General features: G+C 36.0%; 1 protein-coding gene across 2 annotated transcripts; it reads right to left on the bottom strand.

Moving 5' to 3' along the window:
* Positions 1 to 1,320: 1,320 nt before the first annotated feature.
* LOC113690708 (ubiquitin carboxyl-terminal hydrolase 15-like) lies at positions 1,321 to 9,503 on the bottom strand. 2 transcript variants are annotated; one of them, XM_072051189.1, is made up of 15 exons: positions 9,005 to 9,141; positions 7,936 to 8,046; positions 7,152 to 7,505; positions 6,387 to 6,834; positions 5,873 to 6,299; positions 5,642 to 5,793; positions 5,349 to 5,437; positions 5,084 to 5,169; positions 4,727 to 4,889; positions 4,474 to 4,597; positions 4,194 to 4,351; positions 3,985 to 4,069; positions 3,293 to 3,505; positions 2,623 to 2,684; positions 1,321 to 2,185 (listed from the first exon to the last, which is right to left on the bottom strand). In XM_072051189.1, exons 3-15 carry the CDS (start codon positions 7,436 to 7,438, stop codon positions 1,501 to 1,503), a joined length of 2,979 nt encoding a protein of 992 aa, XP_071907290.1. In that variant the 5' UTR covers positions 7,439 to 7,505; positions 7,936 to 8,046; positions 9,005 to 9,141; the 3' UTR covers positions 1,321 to 1,500. The 2 variants fall into 2 exon arrangements, with proteins under 2 accessions (XP_071907290.1, XP_027064507.2); XM_027208706.2 differs by lacking the exon at positions 7,936 to 8,046 and having other exon boundaries at positions 9,005 to 9,503.
* Positions 9,504 to 15,830: the final 6,327 nt, after the last annotated feature.

Below are 15,830 nucleotides of genomic sequence, written 5' to 3'. Positions count from 1 at the left end.
GTTGAACCAAGAAAGCTTCAGTGCTTTCCAGATTTCCATAATACGTTTGGGAAATGCTTAAATGTACACATCCGTCCCTAATCTCACGTCCTTGTATAAGTTTCTTTTTCTGAAGGATTCCTTGTAGTATAAGTTTCAATTCAATAGTGATTGATTGTACAATTTATAATTAATGCATCAAAAGGGTAATAATTATAGAAGATGTACTGCCTCCTTCCACACACACACACAAAACTCACATGCTAATTTTTATTTTAAAAACAAAAAAAAAAAAAAAAAAAAGAAGGACGCTGATCGGTCCTGCATGCACATTCTGCCTCTTTGGTCAACTACTCATTGACAAGCGAATGGGAACACAATTTGTAACTTTCTTTGTAAAATATTACTGTAGATTCCCGATAATTTCCTTTCCAGTCTGGTAGTCAAAGTAGCTTTCCCCTAAGTAGCTTAATTTACTAATCCCCTGGATCCGCCGCAACAGTCAACAGTCCATCCCTTTCTTGAAAGGTCAAAAAGCGCGTCTTAATTTTCTTCTGCTTAACCAGAACATGTGCCGCCTCTGTCCTTCATTTTTTGGAAGATAAAAAATATTGCGACTTTAAGCAGTCTACCTCGAAGCTAAGCAAGACAAGTTGCGTACTTTTATCCTGCATCTGTTAACTTGTACTTGATGATCGATCATTCTGTTGTTGCCTTGAGGAATTGATAATCTTCGGACCCAGATGGATTTTCCAGTGACGAAATTGAAATTTGCTTTCTTGAGAACCATGCATGAATTCTTCTTGTCACCGTCCACAGTTGAGGCTGCCGGCTGCTACCAGCACCTAACCTTTTTATCTGCCATGATTGTCGTTAATAAACTACAAAATCCAACAAAGTATTTTCTTCGAGACTCGGCAAGAAACCTTCGTGGCTAGTCTTTTGCAGTGGGCTTCTGGATTGTCATGCGCAGTAGCCATGCAACTTCTCAAGAAAATGCTTCCAACGGTCATTCTTTGTCTTCATGTCAGCATCTCACCGTGACTAATTAACGAGGGCAGCAGATTCCACGCCGCAGTATTCCAGCTAGAAATTTGCAGTAAAATAGTGGAGTAATATCTAATCCACAAAAAGCATGAGAAAAAAAAAAAAGAAGAAGATCACAATGCATATGGTTGCACCAACAGTCTAATCAAAGCCTGGCTTCTCCATATGAAGAATTTTGACTCAAAAGGCTTCACCAGTTCATTACAGTAAGCCAAGAGGAACAAAATGGCCTTAAAAGCTTTATATATGGAACATTTGACTATTCACTGCAGCTCAGCAGTATGGACAGATAAAGATGAGAAATCTTATGCTTTTCAACTGTAAACTTAAATACAACAGGAATTCATTCTCTTGACATTTAACCTATAAACTAAATGTGCCCCATCAATTAAAATACTAGAAGCCAAAAATGTGAGGCACAGTTTGTACCTAGCTAGTTTGCCCTAAAAATCGAGTCTGAATTCCCAGAATACTCTATATGTTACAATTTACAGAAGTTTGGGAAAGTCCATTGCTGGTATCATTCCCATATCCTACATGTCCGCCATCATGAGTATCATTATGGAATGCTCCAGAAGGCCACACAACCTTTCTCGAACTCTTTCCACTCAAAGCTCTGGTCAGAGGTTGAGGTGGCAAATAGTGTTCCGCAACAGAACCCTTCTGCTCTGAAAAGAATCTAGTTTGGATCATGCTGGTTGGAAACATATTACATGCTAGAGTCCTCTGAGGTGGATACCCTGATGGATATATGTTGCTAAATATTGACGAGAATGGATCAATATTGCTTGCATCAGCATAGTCCACGGTACTGAAAGAGTCCCTTGTACTCTCAGTTGTAAAAGATGCTTCATCTGAGCTTGTGAAAAGGGACCAATCACTTGATGTAGCATCTGAGAACTCCCTGCTCAGTGGCTGAGCATAAGTCTCAGCAGGATGTCTATTCCCACTCTCACTCCTGAGACCAGTTCCGTAACTTGAAAAGTTCATGCACCAATTATGATCTGAAGGAGGGCAAGGGTCAGCAACACGGTGACTCACTCTGCTTTGTTCTAGTCTGGAGGACTTCTGAGCTCTTGATGGCCAGTGCCTTGGGATCCCAGCAGCTTGCTGGCGGGTAATTTTTCTCGTACAGCCCCTATATGGCCGCGGGGATGACCTAACAAAACAGTATTAGGACTTTGCAACACTTGATTGAAGAAAGTCAAAATACGGTTATACTAGTTGAGCAGAACCTACTGGAAAACAAAAAACTAAGTTCGCATCATTGCGATAAGGACATTGCAACATCGCAAGGAAATCTAGTTTCACCAAGTCATACACAGTAGGCATTCATGCACAAATGTTATTAAATTACTGAAAAAGAAAATTGACATTGGCCATTAACAGGGCAATCTACATCATTTCAGATAAATATTACTTGTTCTTTTGATGGTATAAAATCTGTGCTTCCTATGATAGGAAACAAAATCCAAAGGATTATTTGGTCTCCCAAAAATATGGTTCAAAAAGACAGCATTTCGAGATCTTTTATATCATCTTAACACGGTGGTTAAGATAACTTGGAGACGCTAAATAAAAAAATTTAATGATCACCTCATGTAAAATAAGATATATGCTCCTTCTGACATCACCTGAGTCATTTCTACAGGCTGTACCTGCCATTTTAGCATGACATGGAGGACAGAACACATATAAGATCAGTAGAAGATCATGACAAAGTGCAGAAACTATTTAAGATGATAAAATGAAGAATACATGAGACAATGAGAAGACTGCGACAAAATAATGAAGACATTTAAGATGGAAGTCAAAAAGTTTGAGATAATAATTTAAAAAATAAAAATATGAAAGAAAGACAGATACTTCAGAGTGGAGACCTCTAAATGATCCAAAAGATCTAAAGTTGTCCAGTAAAAGCAGAAGTATAGCACAAAAGAAGAAAAACAGCATTTATTCTCTTTAACACAGATTCGAGGTCAGGAAGTAACAATTCAGCATTTGAATGGTATAGCTACACAGTAACCTAGGATTTTGGAGCACCTAAAGCAATTATTAGCAAGCATTCTGAAGAAGGAATCTTTTTTCTACAACTACTCAAGAAAGGAAGGGAGAGGAGTATAAAATTCAAACTTGTCATTTTCCAATCAGACGGCAGAACAAAATCGCAGCTACTTCAGCTCCATAATGCATCATCCAATCATCATATCAGTCAATTGTATCCGATACTGCTGATAATAATTACACTAAGATGATAGGGATTTACCTCAGTGTCGTCAATCCTGAACCAATTTCCTTGCAGATCTTTGATATATGCGATATAGTGCCCAGAAAAGGATGCATTTAGTGTATCCAGGTGCACAACAACAGCATAAAGCATGTAAAGTGGAGGTATGTCATCTGTCCCAGTCATAAAAGGGACCATATCTAGCATATCCGGGAAAGTGATACATTTATTTATCTTCCCATAACGTCCTTCCTGAATATTATCATAAAAATTAGACCAATAAAACTTAAGAAACAAAGCAATTTAGATGGAAAGGGACATATGTAACCATATCCCAGGATAAGGAAACAAAAACCAAGATATCTGAATGCGAACAGTTCCTTAATGTTAAGCATCTTATGAGCCCACAATGTTACTAGCTTGCCAGACTCGACCCTTGCACTGGTTTCATTCCAAGTGTAATTTCATTCCTTCTAATGCTTCAGATTTAAAATCATCAAAGCCATGAGCTAAACGGCCCTGGAAGTCCATCAAAGTTGGTGACCAATTAAAGGGAGGTCACCAGCTCAAGTCATACCCATGATTACCTTCTATAAATGAACAAGTCAAGACTACCGCCAGTTTAATGTGCAAAAAGTCCAGATCTAATCTATTCAGGTACAATATCCATTTCTGTGAGCCATTTCCACCAGATGACAGTGCATTGACTTGATAAAAAAAAAAAAGCGTACCTGAAATCTCTTCAACACAATAGTTAGTATATTTGGAGCCTCCTGTATGCTCAATTGCTTTCGAGCTCGAACATAGGCAGCGCACCTGTTTTGGTGAAAAATTTTAACCACCAGTGAACCACAAGTCAACCACTTCAATTTTTAACAGTAGAATCACCATCAGAAGCATTACAACCAGGTTGTGAATCAGAAATACAAATTCAACAGACCTGCCACATCTATACATATTTTCTCCATCAAGTTCTTCTGGACTTGTAAATTGTGTTAATGCATCTTCCAAAGACTGCACCCAACCAAATATCTCCAGTGTCAGATCCATTATGTTCTCTGACCTCTCAGACTCATGATGACATCTTAAACATTTCACCTGACAGTAAGAAGGTTAAACTTAGCAACTATTGCAAATAATAAAAACAACAGGAAGTAACAAAGATGCATGGCATCCAAAAGTGAGAAAGATTCTAATGGAAAATAGAAGTAAATAAGGACCTTTGATCTCAGGCTCCCACCAAATGTATGTTGTACAAAAGTTGTTTCCTGCAATCTGGGATCAACCACATTCTCACCGCCTAATCCTTCCAAGCATATCGATTGCATTGACGCAATAAGAAGCCTGCATTAAAGAGACATACCATGAAGAAGGATGTAAGGTTAGTACACATTTTGAACGATTGTTTGCATTTTCCTTCAAACATGAGTTCATTCTGAGACAAGCCAAGCTAAACAAGCATCAATCACTGACCGCAAAAATTCATGAGCATCTTCTTGACTTCCATCACCAATCTGGCAATTGATACCACGTATGTGTGATAGGATCCTGCTTGGAGAAATTGGATCTCCACTTTCTCTTAACATCATTACATGTTGCTCAAGTTCACACACGAGGCACCAATCTCTGATACAAGCTGGTAATTAGTTAACGGTTAGTGAGATCGTTATTCAAAATCCAAAGAAAAATACACACACTTACATACATCTAGACACATATCCAAGTAAATATACAAATAAAGCAGACTCACGCAAGTATACATGTGTACAAGACGTAGGCAAAGGTTTCAAATGGCGATGAAGAGAAAGAAATAAAAGTACAATCACTTACAAGCTCTAGAATGCAATCTCTGAAGCAGAAACACAAGGAGAGGCTTTGTGCAGGTCAGACACTGCAATACAGCATTGGCATAACAACTGCACAGTAAAATGAAAGAAATCTTGAAAATACTTGACAAATAATAAAAAATCCTATGAGATTTGTTTCAGTACATTATTGCATTAAAAGTCTGTACATTTCCTATATCTATAAAATTTTTCTAGAGCTATTGATATGTAAAAGCACAAGAAAAGCAGGAAAAATTTTGAAGAAATACCTGTTTCCACAATTTATAAGACCTCTTGGAGACATGTTGAAAACTTCATACTGAAAGAACTTCACAAAATCTTCATACGGAAATAGCATCTGTGAAATAAAAGAAAAAAATTTATCCATAAACTTTCATGAATGACTAGGCCCAGAATACACCATTTAGATTCATCAGTCAAGCAGCTTAAGAACTGGCAAACAAAATCTTTGCTGAAATGTTTCAAACAGATGCATTACTCCTATTTAATATTTTTGCTCTATCTGTTTAAATGATAATAGAACTGATCCTATAATTCAGACCTTAACTTTCTTATGCTGGTCAGAATTTACTTCTGAAGTCTCTAGTCTCTCAAGTTTTGAAGGCTTCATGAAGCCAATCATCTTCATAATTCCCATGCCAGTAACACCATTACTTCCTTGTGAAGGGCCAGCATCCTTTGTTCGATTAATTTCTGTTTCATAACCAATTGTTAAGTAAACATCACAGATCAGCAGGGACAAATCAGAAAATGATGCTTCTTTCAGACTTACTAGACTTATACGCTGTTACACCCTTAAGATCCAGATCTGAACATGTTTGTTCTCTGGACGCTTTAATCACTGATTTTGGTGATTTATGGAGCTTTGGAGATTGAGATGCACTTCTAGCCTTATTGCTTCTCTTATTTGTAGCCCTTTGAGTTGAACAACATGCCTCTGCTACTTCATCATGAGATGTAGTTTCCTTCTTCTGCAAGTTTTCTCCATTCATTGAATAGGGAGTATTACATAAACTCGTTTCATTATTTGACGAGTTTGAGGTGGCATAATTATTTCTCATGTCAGAAATATGCTTGCTCTGTCGTCGAATCATATGATGTTCTTCCTGTGTGCTTCTTGCATTTGCATTTGCATTTCCATAGCTCACTCCCATAGGAATGCTGACATCATGGTCTAGCAAAGAATCACTTTCTCTTGACTGCAACCAAAAGTAAGACCAGTTTTCAGGATATAACAAATATCTACATAAAAACTTTATAATGTCACAGTTGGCAAGGCTAAGAACCTTGTGTCCCATAGAAGCTTGCTTCACCGGCATATTACAAGACAAGGGTGAACAAGAAACCCCATTAGGATTTGCTCTATCAGAGCAATCTGGTAGGTGCTCAAGACCATTATTTAACGTTTCTCTGTTGCTTTTACAAGAAGGTCGCTTGTCCACAGATCTTCTCTCTGTCAAAGGGGTCCCAGATGTATCCACTTCCGCACAAGCTGTAACAGCTACGGGCAGCAAGGGAGAACAACTAGTATTCTCTGAAGGAGTTTCTTCAAGCATAGGTTGGTTGTTATTGTACTCAAAGGATTGGAAATCTACACTGCCATCAAGTGATACTCCACCAGGAAACTCATTGGCTAGGGTGAGTTTAGGAGATGAAATGCTGCAATTGCTATCCAATTCCTGGCACTCATGCTTGTGCACTTCCCTCCAATGAATAATCTGACACTTTCCGGAACTGCAAACACAGTAGCTCAAAAGTTTAGACTAACAAATATCAAGTTGACAAATAACAATTACTCTTAAGCCTCAGAAGAGAACAGCTAGATACATTTTTTAGGAATAAAACTAAGAACAATTAGATATATCTTTCCAAATCCTTTATTTTAAATCAATGTAATTTTGTCATGCATTCTAGCAAAACTTGTTCAGTAAGAATTATAGAATACCGCAGTTAACCACAGTTCACATACCGAAGATAAGTTTTATATTCCTACAGTATATGCAGATACAAATTACATGCAAATGTGTTCAAAACCAACACTAAGATCATACCAGTACCAAACAGACTTGCACCGTTTACAGCGAGTTGTACTTTGACCAAAGCATCTTGCACACTGATGAGTTGAATTGTTTGGCAAGCATAACACAGGGGCAACAGTAGTAGCAGTCATTGCTTCAACTCTAAGAGATTCTTCAGCTGCCTGTTGAGTAAGCAAACTAACCCTCTCTTTTTTTTTCGTTGACTCGCTCCATTTTCCTAGCAAGATATATGTAACCAGGGGAAGCACAACAAAGACCAGAAACAAAGCTGGTATATCAGTTTCCCTTGGCTCAAGCATGTCCTCACCAAAACAATCATGTCCCGTTTTCCTCTAAAACCTCTTTGGCATGGCAGATCGCACTTAACTACATGTAAGAATTATAGAAACAACACAGACATCAGCTAAGTAGACAACATCATCAACTTCATCATTCAACTCAATTGACTAATCTGCTGCACATCATTATATAAGTGATTATCAACCAACCATCACAGTTAAAGGCTATGCTAAATTATTAGTTCTTTAGACAGAGTATACATCTCATCAACAACAAAAAACATAGAGGTCCAGTTATCTCGAAAGCTTCATGGGCATGACTCATCCTTTCTGTGACTAAATTCTATGTAACCAAAGTGAACATCCAGATATATCAAATTTCTGAAGGTCTTGTTTCATGTGGGCACATAACTAACCCTATTGTCTATGGAAGACATGATCCACGTTCTGAAGTGCCTAAGCAAATTTGTTACTAGTTCAATAAAGAATGCCAGAATAAATGAGAGTTTCCAAATTACGTTTTTGCTTCCAATTTGGCAGATGTAAATTGATAAGTAGCTCAATTAGTATACAGATCCAACAGGACGACCCTGGCATTAATTTTGATAACACGTTACCAGTCCAATAACCTGGAACGAAAAGCCATTAAGAGAATATAATCAGCACGAGGAAGAGTACATTCTATTAACTGCTTCAACACTTATAGCAACTGCAAGACATCAAACAAACTGTTTGTTTCGACATTTCTTTGCTTAACTTTAAAAGAACCTTGTAGCTCTCATTTCTCTCATGCCGATGACACATCCAATGCAATTTTAAATGAAACTACCGCCCTGAAATAACTAACCATTGGATACTAATGATTCAATTCATTCCACCTTAGTAACTTTCATGCATCAACGTATAGAACTGCATGAAGAAAATTTCAAGAATTGAACTTTATTAAATGAAATTAAAAGAAGAGATAATATGATCAATAACGCAAATCCACAAATGATCAGCTGATGATTCGCTACATTTGCTAATGAAAGAAGCAACACACAATGAGTGCAAAATTACTCCATCATAACCCTACCAAGAACAAATTTTTGTCGAAAAAACAAAGAGAAAGGATGAAAAGATTCAAAAAGGGAAAAACAAAAGACTCGCCCTAATATTACCAATTAAAAACATGTATGACAATGAGAACACTGGAGGGACAAAATCCTTTCTTTTTCCACATTCTCACATCTAATTCAATTAAACCCCCACCTAAAACTCATCACATTCTACCAATTCCTAGTACAATTTAAAAACAGGAAAGAAAAATCAAGTACAACATTGCGTTCCCCATTGCCCGCCCGGCCCCAGCCACCCCCCGCCCCAAAAAAAACAAAGAACAGCTGAAATACTCTGCACAGATATAATAAAAATCAAATCATTTCTACCAAAAGCTACATAAATTCACCAAACCCAGATGGAATCAAAGATTAAATTAAAGAATTGACAAAAAAAAAAAAAGGCTGAACATATATCCGTACGTAATACACACAAGTGAATACGATGGAATATAGAAAAGTTGTTGGGTTGGGACTCCTGAGCATATACCTTAGTTTTCCCACAACACCAAGAAAAACCCAACAACATTTCCACCTCCTCTCCTCTTCCTTTTAATCTTAAACCCACCAAGAAAAAAACAAAAGATTCCCTCGGTTCCTCAGATGGTAAGAAACAAAACGGTTACACTTCTCTCAGCTTCTTCTGCTTCTCTTCTTCCTTTCTCTCTGTAAAAGGTTGGCCTTATTCACATCACTCTCTCTTGTTCCCTCTAAGACATGGTAATATTCCCCTCTACACACTCGCACAAAACCCACCAGAATCCCATCATACGTGGCACAACCCCATTAGTTGGAAAGAACCCAGTCGGAGATTTCATCATCTGGAGCGTTAGATTTGACCGTGTGCATCCGGGGAATTAGAAAACGTGATGCAGAGAAGTACTAGTGCCAGTACACTACTCTCCCTCTTACTACTGCTGCTGCTGCTACTTACTGATGCAAGAAAAATTTGTGGATTATCTATGGTGGGGGGCCTTCGCGGTGGGGTCCATCGGTCATCAGGTGTTCGGGATTTCCAATAATTTAAGCGGGTGCCACGTGTACGGCCATGATTATGTAATGACATTGCATGATTTTGGTGTTAAATGCACATTGATTTCGAAAGGAAGTGAATAAAGTGGGTAATGAGCGTGATCCCTCATGGACTCTGTTTGACCAGTGACGTCTCCCCCCCCCTCCCTCCCGTCTGTGAGATACTGTCTGAGTGATGGGTTTTTCACCTTCTTAGGATTTTTCTTTTCCTTTTTTTTTTTTTGGGGGGTGGCTGTGGGTGATGGAGGGAGCATGTGACAAACATGTAACAGTAGCACTAAAGATTACAGAGTACGTTTTCTTGTGGAACTATTCCCAATAAATAAGATGCTCTATCACTGTTCTAATCTTCTATAGTAGTACATAATTGCATGATGCCTAGCCCCATTTGGTAAAAAGCAATTTTAAGGTTTTCATTTTTTGATAATTCTTGGGTCTGTTTGGATTGTAAGTTATTTGGGATTATTTAGGATATTTTTACTGTAGCACTTTTTGTGATGTGATGTATGTGAGATAAAAAGTTATTGGGAAGATAAAAAGGTGTATTGGAAATTGTAAAGATGATGTAAGCAAATAAAATTGGGGAAATATGAAACAATCCAAACAAACCCCTTGATTCATTAATAAGAACATGAATGGTTGCCTTAATTGCTAGACGAGGATCCATCACAAATACTACTCCCTCCGTCCCACTTTAATAGTCTTGTTTTCCTTTTTGGTCTGTCCCAAATTGTAGTCCACTTTCCCATTAAGAAATGTAGTGATCTTTCAAATTGTCTACAATACCCTTATTAAATATTTTGTTATTAATACATTGTTATTAAATACTAACCCACTACATTGAATACATTGAACTTTTTCAATGCACTCTTCGTGATTAGCATAAGGGTATTTTAGGAAATTATTACTCTAAATTTATGTTTCCAACCAAATTAATTACACTTTCTTAATCTGTGTGAAAAAAAAACCAAGACTAAGAAAATGGGACGGAGGGAGTAATTCTTTTGCTTTTGTTGCTACATTCAAATGAATTTATGGGAAGATTTAACGAGGAATAGGACGGATTAATGCAGCATTTATGGCTCTTTCTTTTGGCTTTGAAGTATTTTACAAGTCAGAAACGAGTAATTGTTGATTAATTCAGTACTTTTCAAGGATTTCTTGCCCCAAAAAAAAAAAAAAGATGGCATTTATTTGACAACTCTTTTGTTGTTCTTTCTTGCACTTTTCTATGTGAACTGATCACATGATAATGGTAGGATTAGAGTGCTATACAGCCAAAACTCGAGAGTTGTAACGTATGAAGTGTGAGGTAAAAAGGGACCTCTCGCCCTTGCGGTTACAGACATCATCTTTTGTCCTGATCATGAGTTACGTTGAATAGGTTCCATTTTTCATGTCACAATCTTTGAGTTGAGCTTGGCTTTTTTGCTGGTTTTTAAACTTGTTGGCTTTATCTTTTAGCAAAAACTTATTTACAGGAATCACTTTTCCATCGTGTGATGTATACAATAGTTAGGGGAACTTTCTTTTCGTGGTCATGCACCATTTTCGTTCTCATTTTTCTTATATCATTATGTATCAGCTAGTGTATATATCGTACAGTCTATAAGTAATTTTATAGATCAAGCGAACGCAATTTTTTTTTTTTTATCACTTGCACGTGTTTTAATGCCAGAAGGCATGAGTTCGTGACTTTCAAAGTTATGAGCTCCATTTTTCATATGTTTTTAGAATGTTGTATTTAGGCTCCATTTTGTGTCATAGTTCTCGATGTGATCAATGTTTTGAAAATCGGATCAAATTGGATGGTTCGATCGGTCGAGCCGTGAACTGGTCTTGCTTTCGGCCCGATTCAATAAATAATCAAAAAAAAATGAATTAAACTCGTCAAATTCAGTCAAAAATCGATTCAACCGATAAAAATCGATAAAACAGGAGGTTCAACAGGTTTTTATTAAATTTGTATTTCTAAAATAAATATTTTAATTTTATTCAAAGTTTTTAATACTAAAATAAATTTAAAAAATTATTAAACCTTTGAACCGAAATTGAATCGGTTGAACTGATCAAACCCCGAACCAAAAGGTTTTCCAGTCACTCTCCGTCACAAGTTAAAAAGCATTGGATGTTAGAGAGTGGAGACTCATCTTTTAGCTTAATCTTTAGTCATAATTTTCCAGTTTATGGTACCTATATTCCATCTTTTTCAGCAACCAATATATTATTCCAACAAGGAGTAACAGACTGTGGGTATGCGTTTCCTTTTCTTTCTTTTTTTTTTTTTTTCATTTTTGGTCACTGCATGCAAATTAAAACAATAAATAGGTAAGGAAATAATTAAAAAACTACTTTGCAATGATCCAACTTTGATAATTTATGATGCACGGAGAAGTTAAAAAGTACGAGCAAGCCATATATTATTATCACCTTAGATTGTGGCTTTAAGCTAACAATTCTTTTGGAAGTCCTTAAATGAACAACTGTTTTCTTTTTCTTTTTTTGTACCTTGATTCACATGGTCCGATTTTATGACTACAGCCCTTTTCTTTTGGACAGTATCTTTTCATTCCACTCTCCACCCAAAATTACCAGCGTATGTGTTCTTATGCTTCACTAAACCAGTTCTCCACCATGTATTTCTATTAAACAATGGCCAAATAATAAATTTCTAGTTGAGCTTAACAATAATGTCTTGATCCTGCGTTATGTTGAATAGGTTCCATTTTTTCTTGCCACAATCTTTGAGTTGAGCTCGGTTTTTTTGTTCGTTTTTAAAACTTATTGCACATTGGCTTTATCTTTTGGCAAAAACTATTTTACGGAATCACTTTAGATCATGTGGTATATATATATATATAATAGTGACGTAAATTTTCTTTCATCGCCATACACACTCGTTTTCATTTTTCTTGTTCCATTATGTATCAACTATTGCACATATCACATATCATATGATCTATAGAGAAAGCCAACACCAAAAAAAAAAAAAAAAAAAAAAAAATTATCGTTTGCATTCTAATGCCAGAAGGTATGATGAGTTCATGACTTTCAAAGTTATGAGCTCCATTTTTCATATGTTTTTAGAATGTTTTATTCAGGCTTTATTTTGTGTCATGATTCTCGATGTTACAGACTCATATTTAGCCATAATTTTCGAGTTCATAGTACCTATATTCCATCTTTTTTAGTGACCAATCTAATTATTCCAAGGAGGAGTAACAGAATGTGGGTATGCATTTCCTTTTTTTTTTTTTTCATTTTTGGTCACTGCATGCAAATGAAAACAATAAATTGCTAAGAAAGTATTGTTTTTCAAAAAAAAAAAAAAACTACTTTGCAATGATTCAACTCATGATGCACAGAGAAGCCTTAAAAGTGCGAGCAACCCAAACATTATTATTACCTTAGATTGTAACAGTGCGAAACCAACTTTGACAAAACAACTTTTTTTTCTTTTTCTTGTTCGTACCCTTGATTCACATGGTCCAATTATATGACTGCAGCCCTTTTGGCTACCATCCATCTTTTCATTCCACTCTCCATTACGTCTCCACCCAAAATTACTAATGTATATCTTCTCATGCTTCACTAACCTCTAGTTTTCCACCATATGCATGTGTTTCTATTAAACAATGGCCAGATAAGTCCATTGAAAAGGACCAAGTTGATTGCCACATTAGGTGATGGAGTCGTTGTACAAGCGACTGAATCTTTCCTCTTTAATCCATTGCTAATGATGGGAAGGCAAGTCATGGGACCAGAGAGTTGATGCAGACCCTGGGTATGTTCTAAAATCTCACCTGATCACATTAGTTGACTTGTACTTTGGATTAACTACTTAATGCTACCTTATTGGAGCAAGTATCAAACAAATGTTTTACCAAGTCCAAAAGATTATGAAAAGATCGCGGGCTTCTGATTGATTATATTTACGCGGCTAAATGTTTCCACCAGAATCATGCTTGTTTGGCAGGTAAGGAAAAATGCGATGATTTCCTTTGGTAAATATTCGAGAATTCAAGTCTCGAAAGTGGCCAAAACCAACCCTATATATATATATATATATCAATGGAGATAGAAGTTTGGAAATGAACTATATTTTAGGGTACGCATTAATGTATAATCAACTATGATTTGAAAGAGTTGACGATTGAAGAAAAGAAAAATTACTGTCAAGCATGGCCCAATGAAAAAATTTTACATTTTTAATTCATGCAATCGATTGTAGGATTATTAATCCGTCTAGTTCCAGTTATTTGCATACATGGCTTTCCATGACAGAAACGGGAGTCTGCATCATTTATTAGATGGATGAAATGAGTTGAGACACAGGAAACTGAAACTTACCTCTATGCTGTGTGAATGATTTCTTCTTCTTAATATCACAAAAGAACTAATAAATAAACAATACTACGTTATAGAATGTAGTATTGAATTGCCAAACGACTGTAGACCTAAAAGATAAGATGCGATTTGGTTGGTTAATTCTGGGTTCTTGACAAGATAATAACCAAGTAAGTTCTCAAAGACAAACACAGAAAATTGAAAATAAAATCAGTCAAAATAGTATTACTAGCTCATTAAAATTCTGAGACATCTGGGGGAAAAAAAAGAGATAGAGCAAGGGAGAGAGAAAAATACACCAAAGAACACTAAATTGCGATGATTTCAACAATTTACAGCCGCCATCACCATTACTCGCTTTATTAAGGAAGGCATACTTTTTTTTTTTGTCGCAACGATAGGATTGCTATAACCTAATCTAGTCTAATCTAGGAGAAAGGGGGGACTCCATCGAAAATGACCACTGAGAACTGTCACATATTGTGACAATTTTTTTGTGTGAGCCAAGGGTCGAACCCTTGACCTTCCGCACTACTGGACCAAAGGCCCAGTGGCTTAAGGAAGGCATACTAGCTGTGGGCCTTTCTGAGTAGAGGTTCTTAACATCCTAAATAGCCCATAAGACCAGTGAGATTCAGAGAATAATAACAATTTCGTCCTTTATTTCTTGAACTAATTAATCTAGTGCCTCATGTTTACTCTGAACGTTGGTCATTAAGTGTGGAAATTTCCAACTCTATCCCTAATCTTTCTCCTAGTGAGCTCACTAATGCCATTAGAGAGTATGATATTGAAACCATCAGGAGTCCACTGTGTCAAAATTAAGACATAAAGGGGGTTGAATTGATTAAGTGGTTTTCAAAATATGGAGGAGGAACTGTTACAATTGTAAGTAACTAAAACTGTCTTTGCCGCGGTAGACTTAGTTACAATTTCTTCTCATATTTTGATGGGATCAATACTTTGTATGACAAGGCGTGAGGACAATTTTCATAGGCATTTTTAGTTAGGCTTGTTTGATAACCCAATTCCGCACTTAAATTTAACGAAATCAAATCTTAACATATTCAGACCGTTTGATAATAAAAAATTGAACATATGAATTAATTAAGTGACACTGAATTCTTAGGCAAAACTTGTATCCAAAATTAAGTGATAAGTATTCACTTATCATTGAATATGATATGTACTTAAATGTATTAGATTTAATACTTAACAATTTAATAACTTAATAGATTCAGATTTTAGATTTCAAATTTCAAATTTTAGTTTCATTAAACGTACCTTTAGTTATTACTATAAGATAGCAAATTTTTATTTTGTTTTCCTCTTGGAACCCCAAAACCTCAACAAAAAAAAAAAAAAAAACAATGCCATTAGCTGCTTCTAATCCAGAAGATCAATTGAATAATTTGAAGTTACTTTCAAAATTAAAAAGAAAATAAAAGTCTTTAGTTCCTATAATCTTCATAAGCCCCTAGTCATGTCGACTTAGTGCATTAGATTACTATTGAACTTTGATTTGCTTAACGAGCTTAAAGATTATATGCTCAAATCAACATTAACTAGCAATAACACTCACTTGTCATACAGAATTGGAGCCATTTTTTATAGGGTCTGTCTAATGAGTGTTCTATAGACACTCACTAAAATATATTTTAAATGTCATATATTTTTAAATTGAAAATTAATTAAAAAAATAAAAACGAATGAGGATAGGTAAAATTAAATTAAAAAATTATATAAATGCCCTGTGGGGCCATTAGATTAACTCTTTTTTATATGTGACTAAAATGTTTTAATTTCAAGAAGTTGAATCGGCACATCAGTTCTGAACAAATGCGCTGTTGGTAAATATGCAAGCAATAGATGAAACCTCGTCCCCAACAAGAAAAGCGTAAATAAATAAATAAATAAAATCCACGTTAAACACATGT

This window comes from Coffea arabica, chromosome 5c (genome assembly GCF_036785885.1).
Source record: "Coffea arabica cultivar ET-39 chromosome 5c, Coffea Arabica ET-39 HiFi, whole genome shotgun sequence".
NCBI classification, from domain to species: domain Eukaryota; kingdom Viridiplantae; phylum Streptophyta; class Magnoliopsida; order Gentianales; family Rubiaceae; genus Coffea; species Coffea arabica.
Note: the sequence above shows the minus strand (reverse complement) of the source record. Positions and strands in the feature narration are given on the sequence as shown.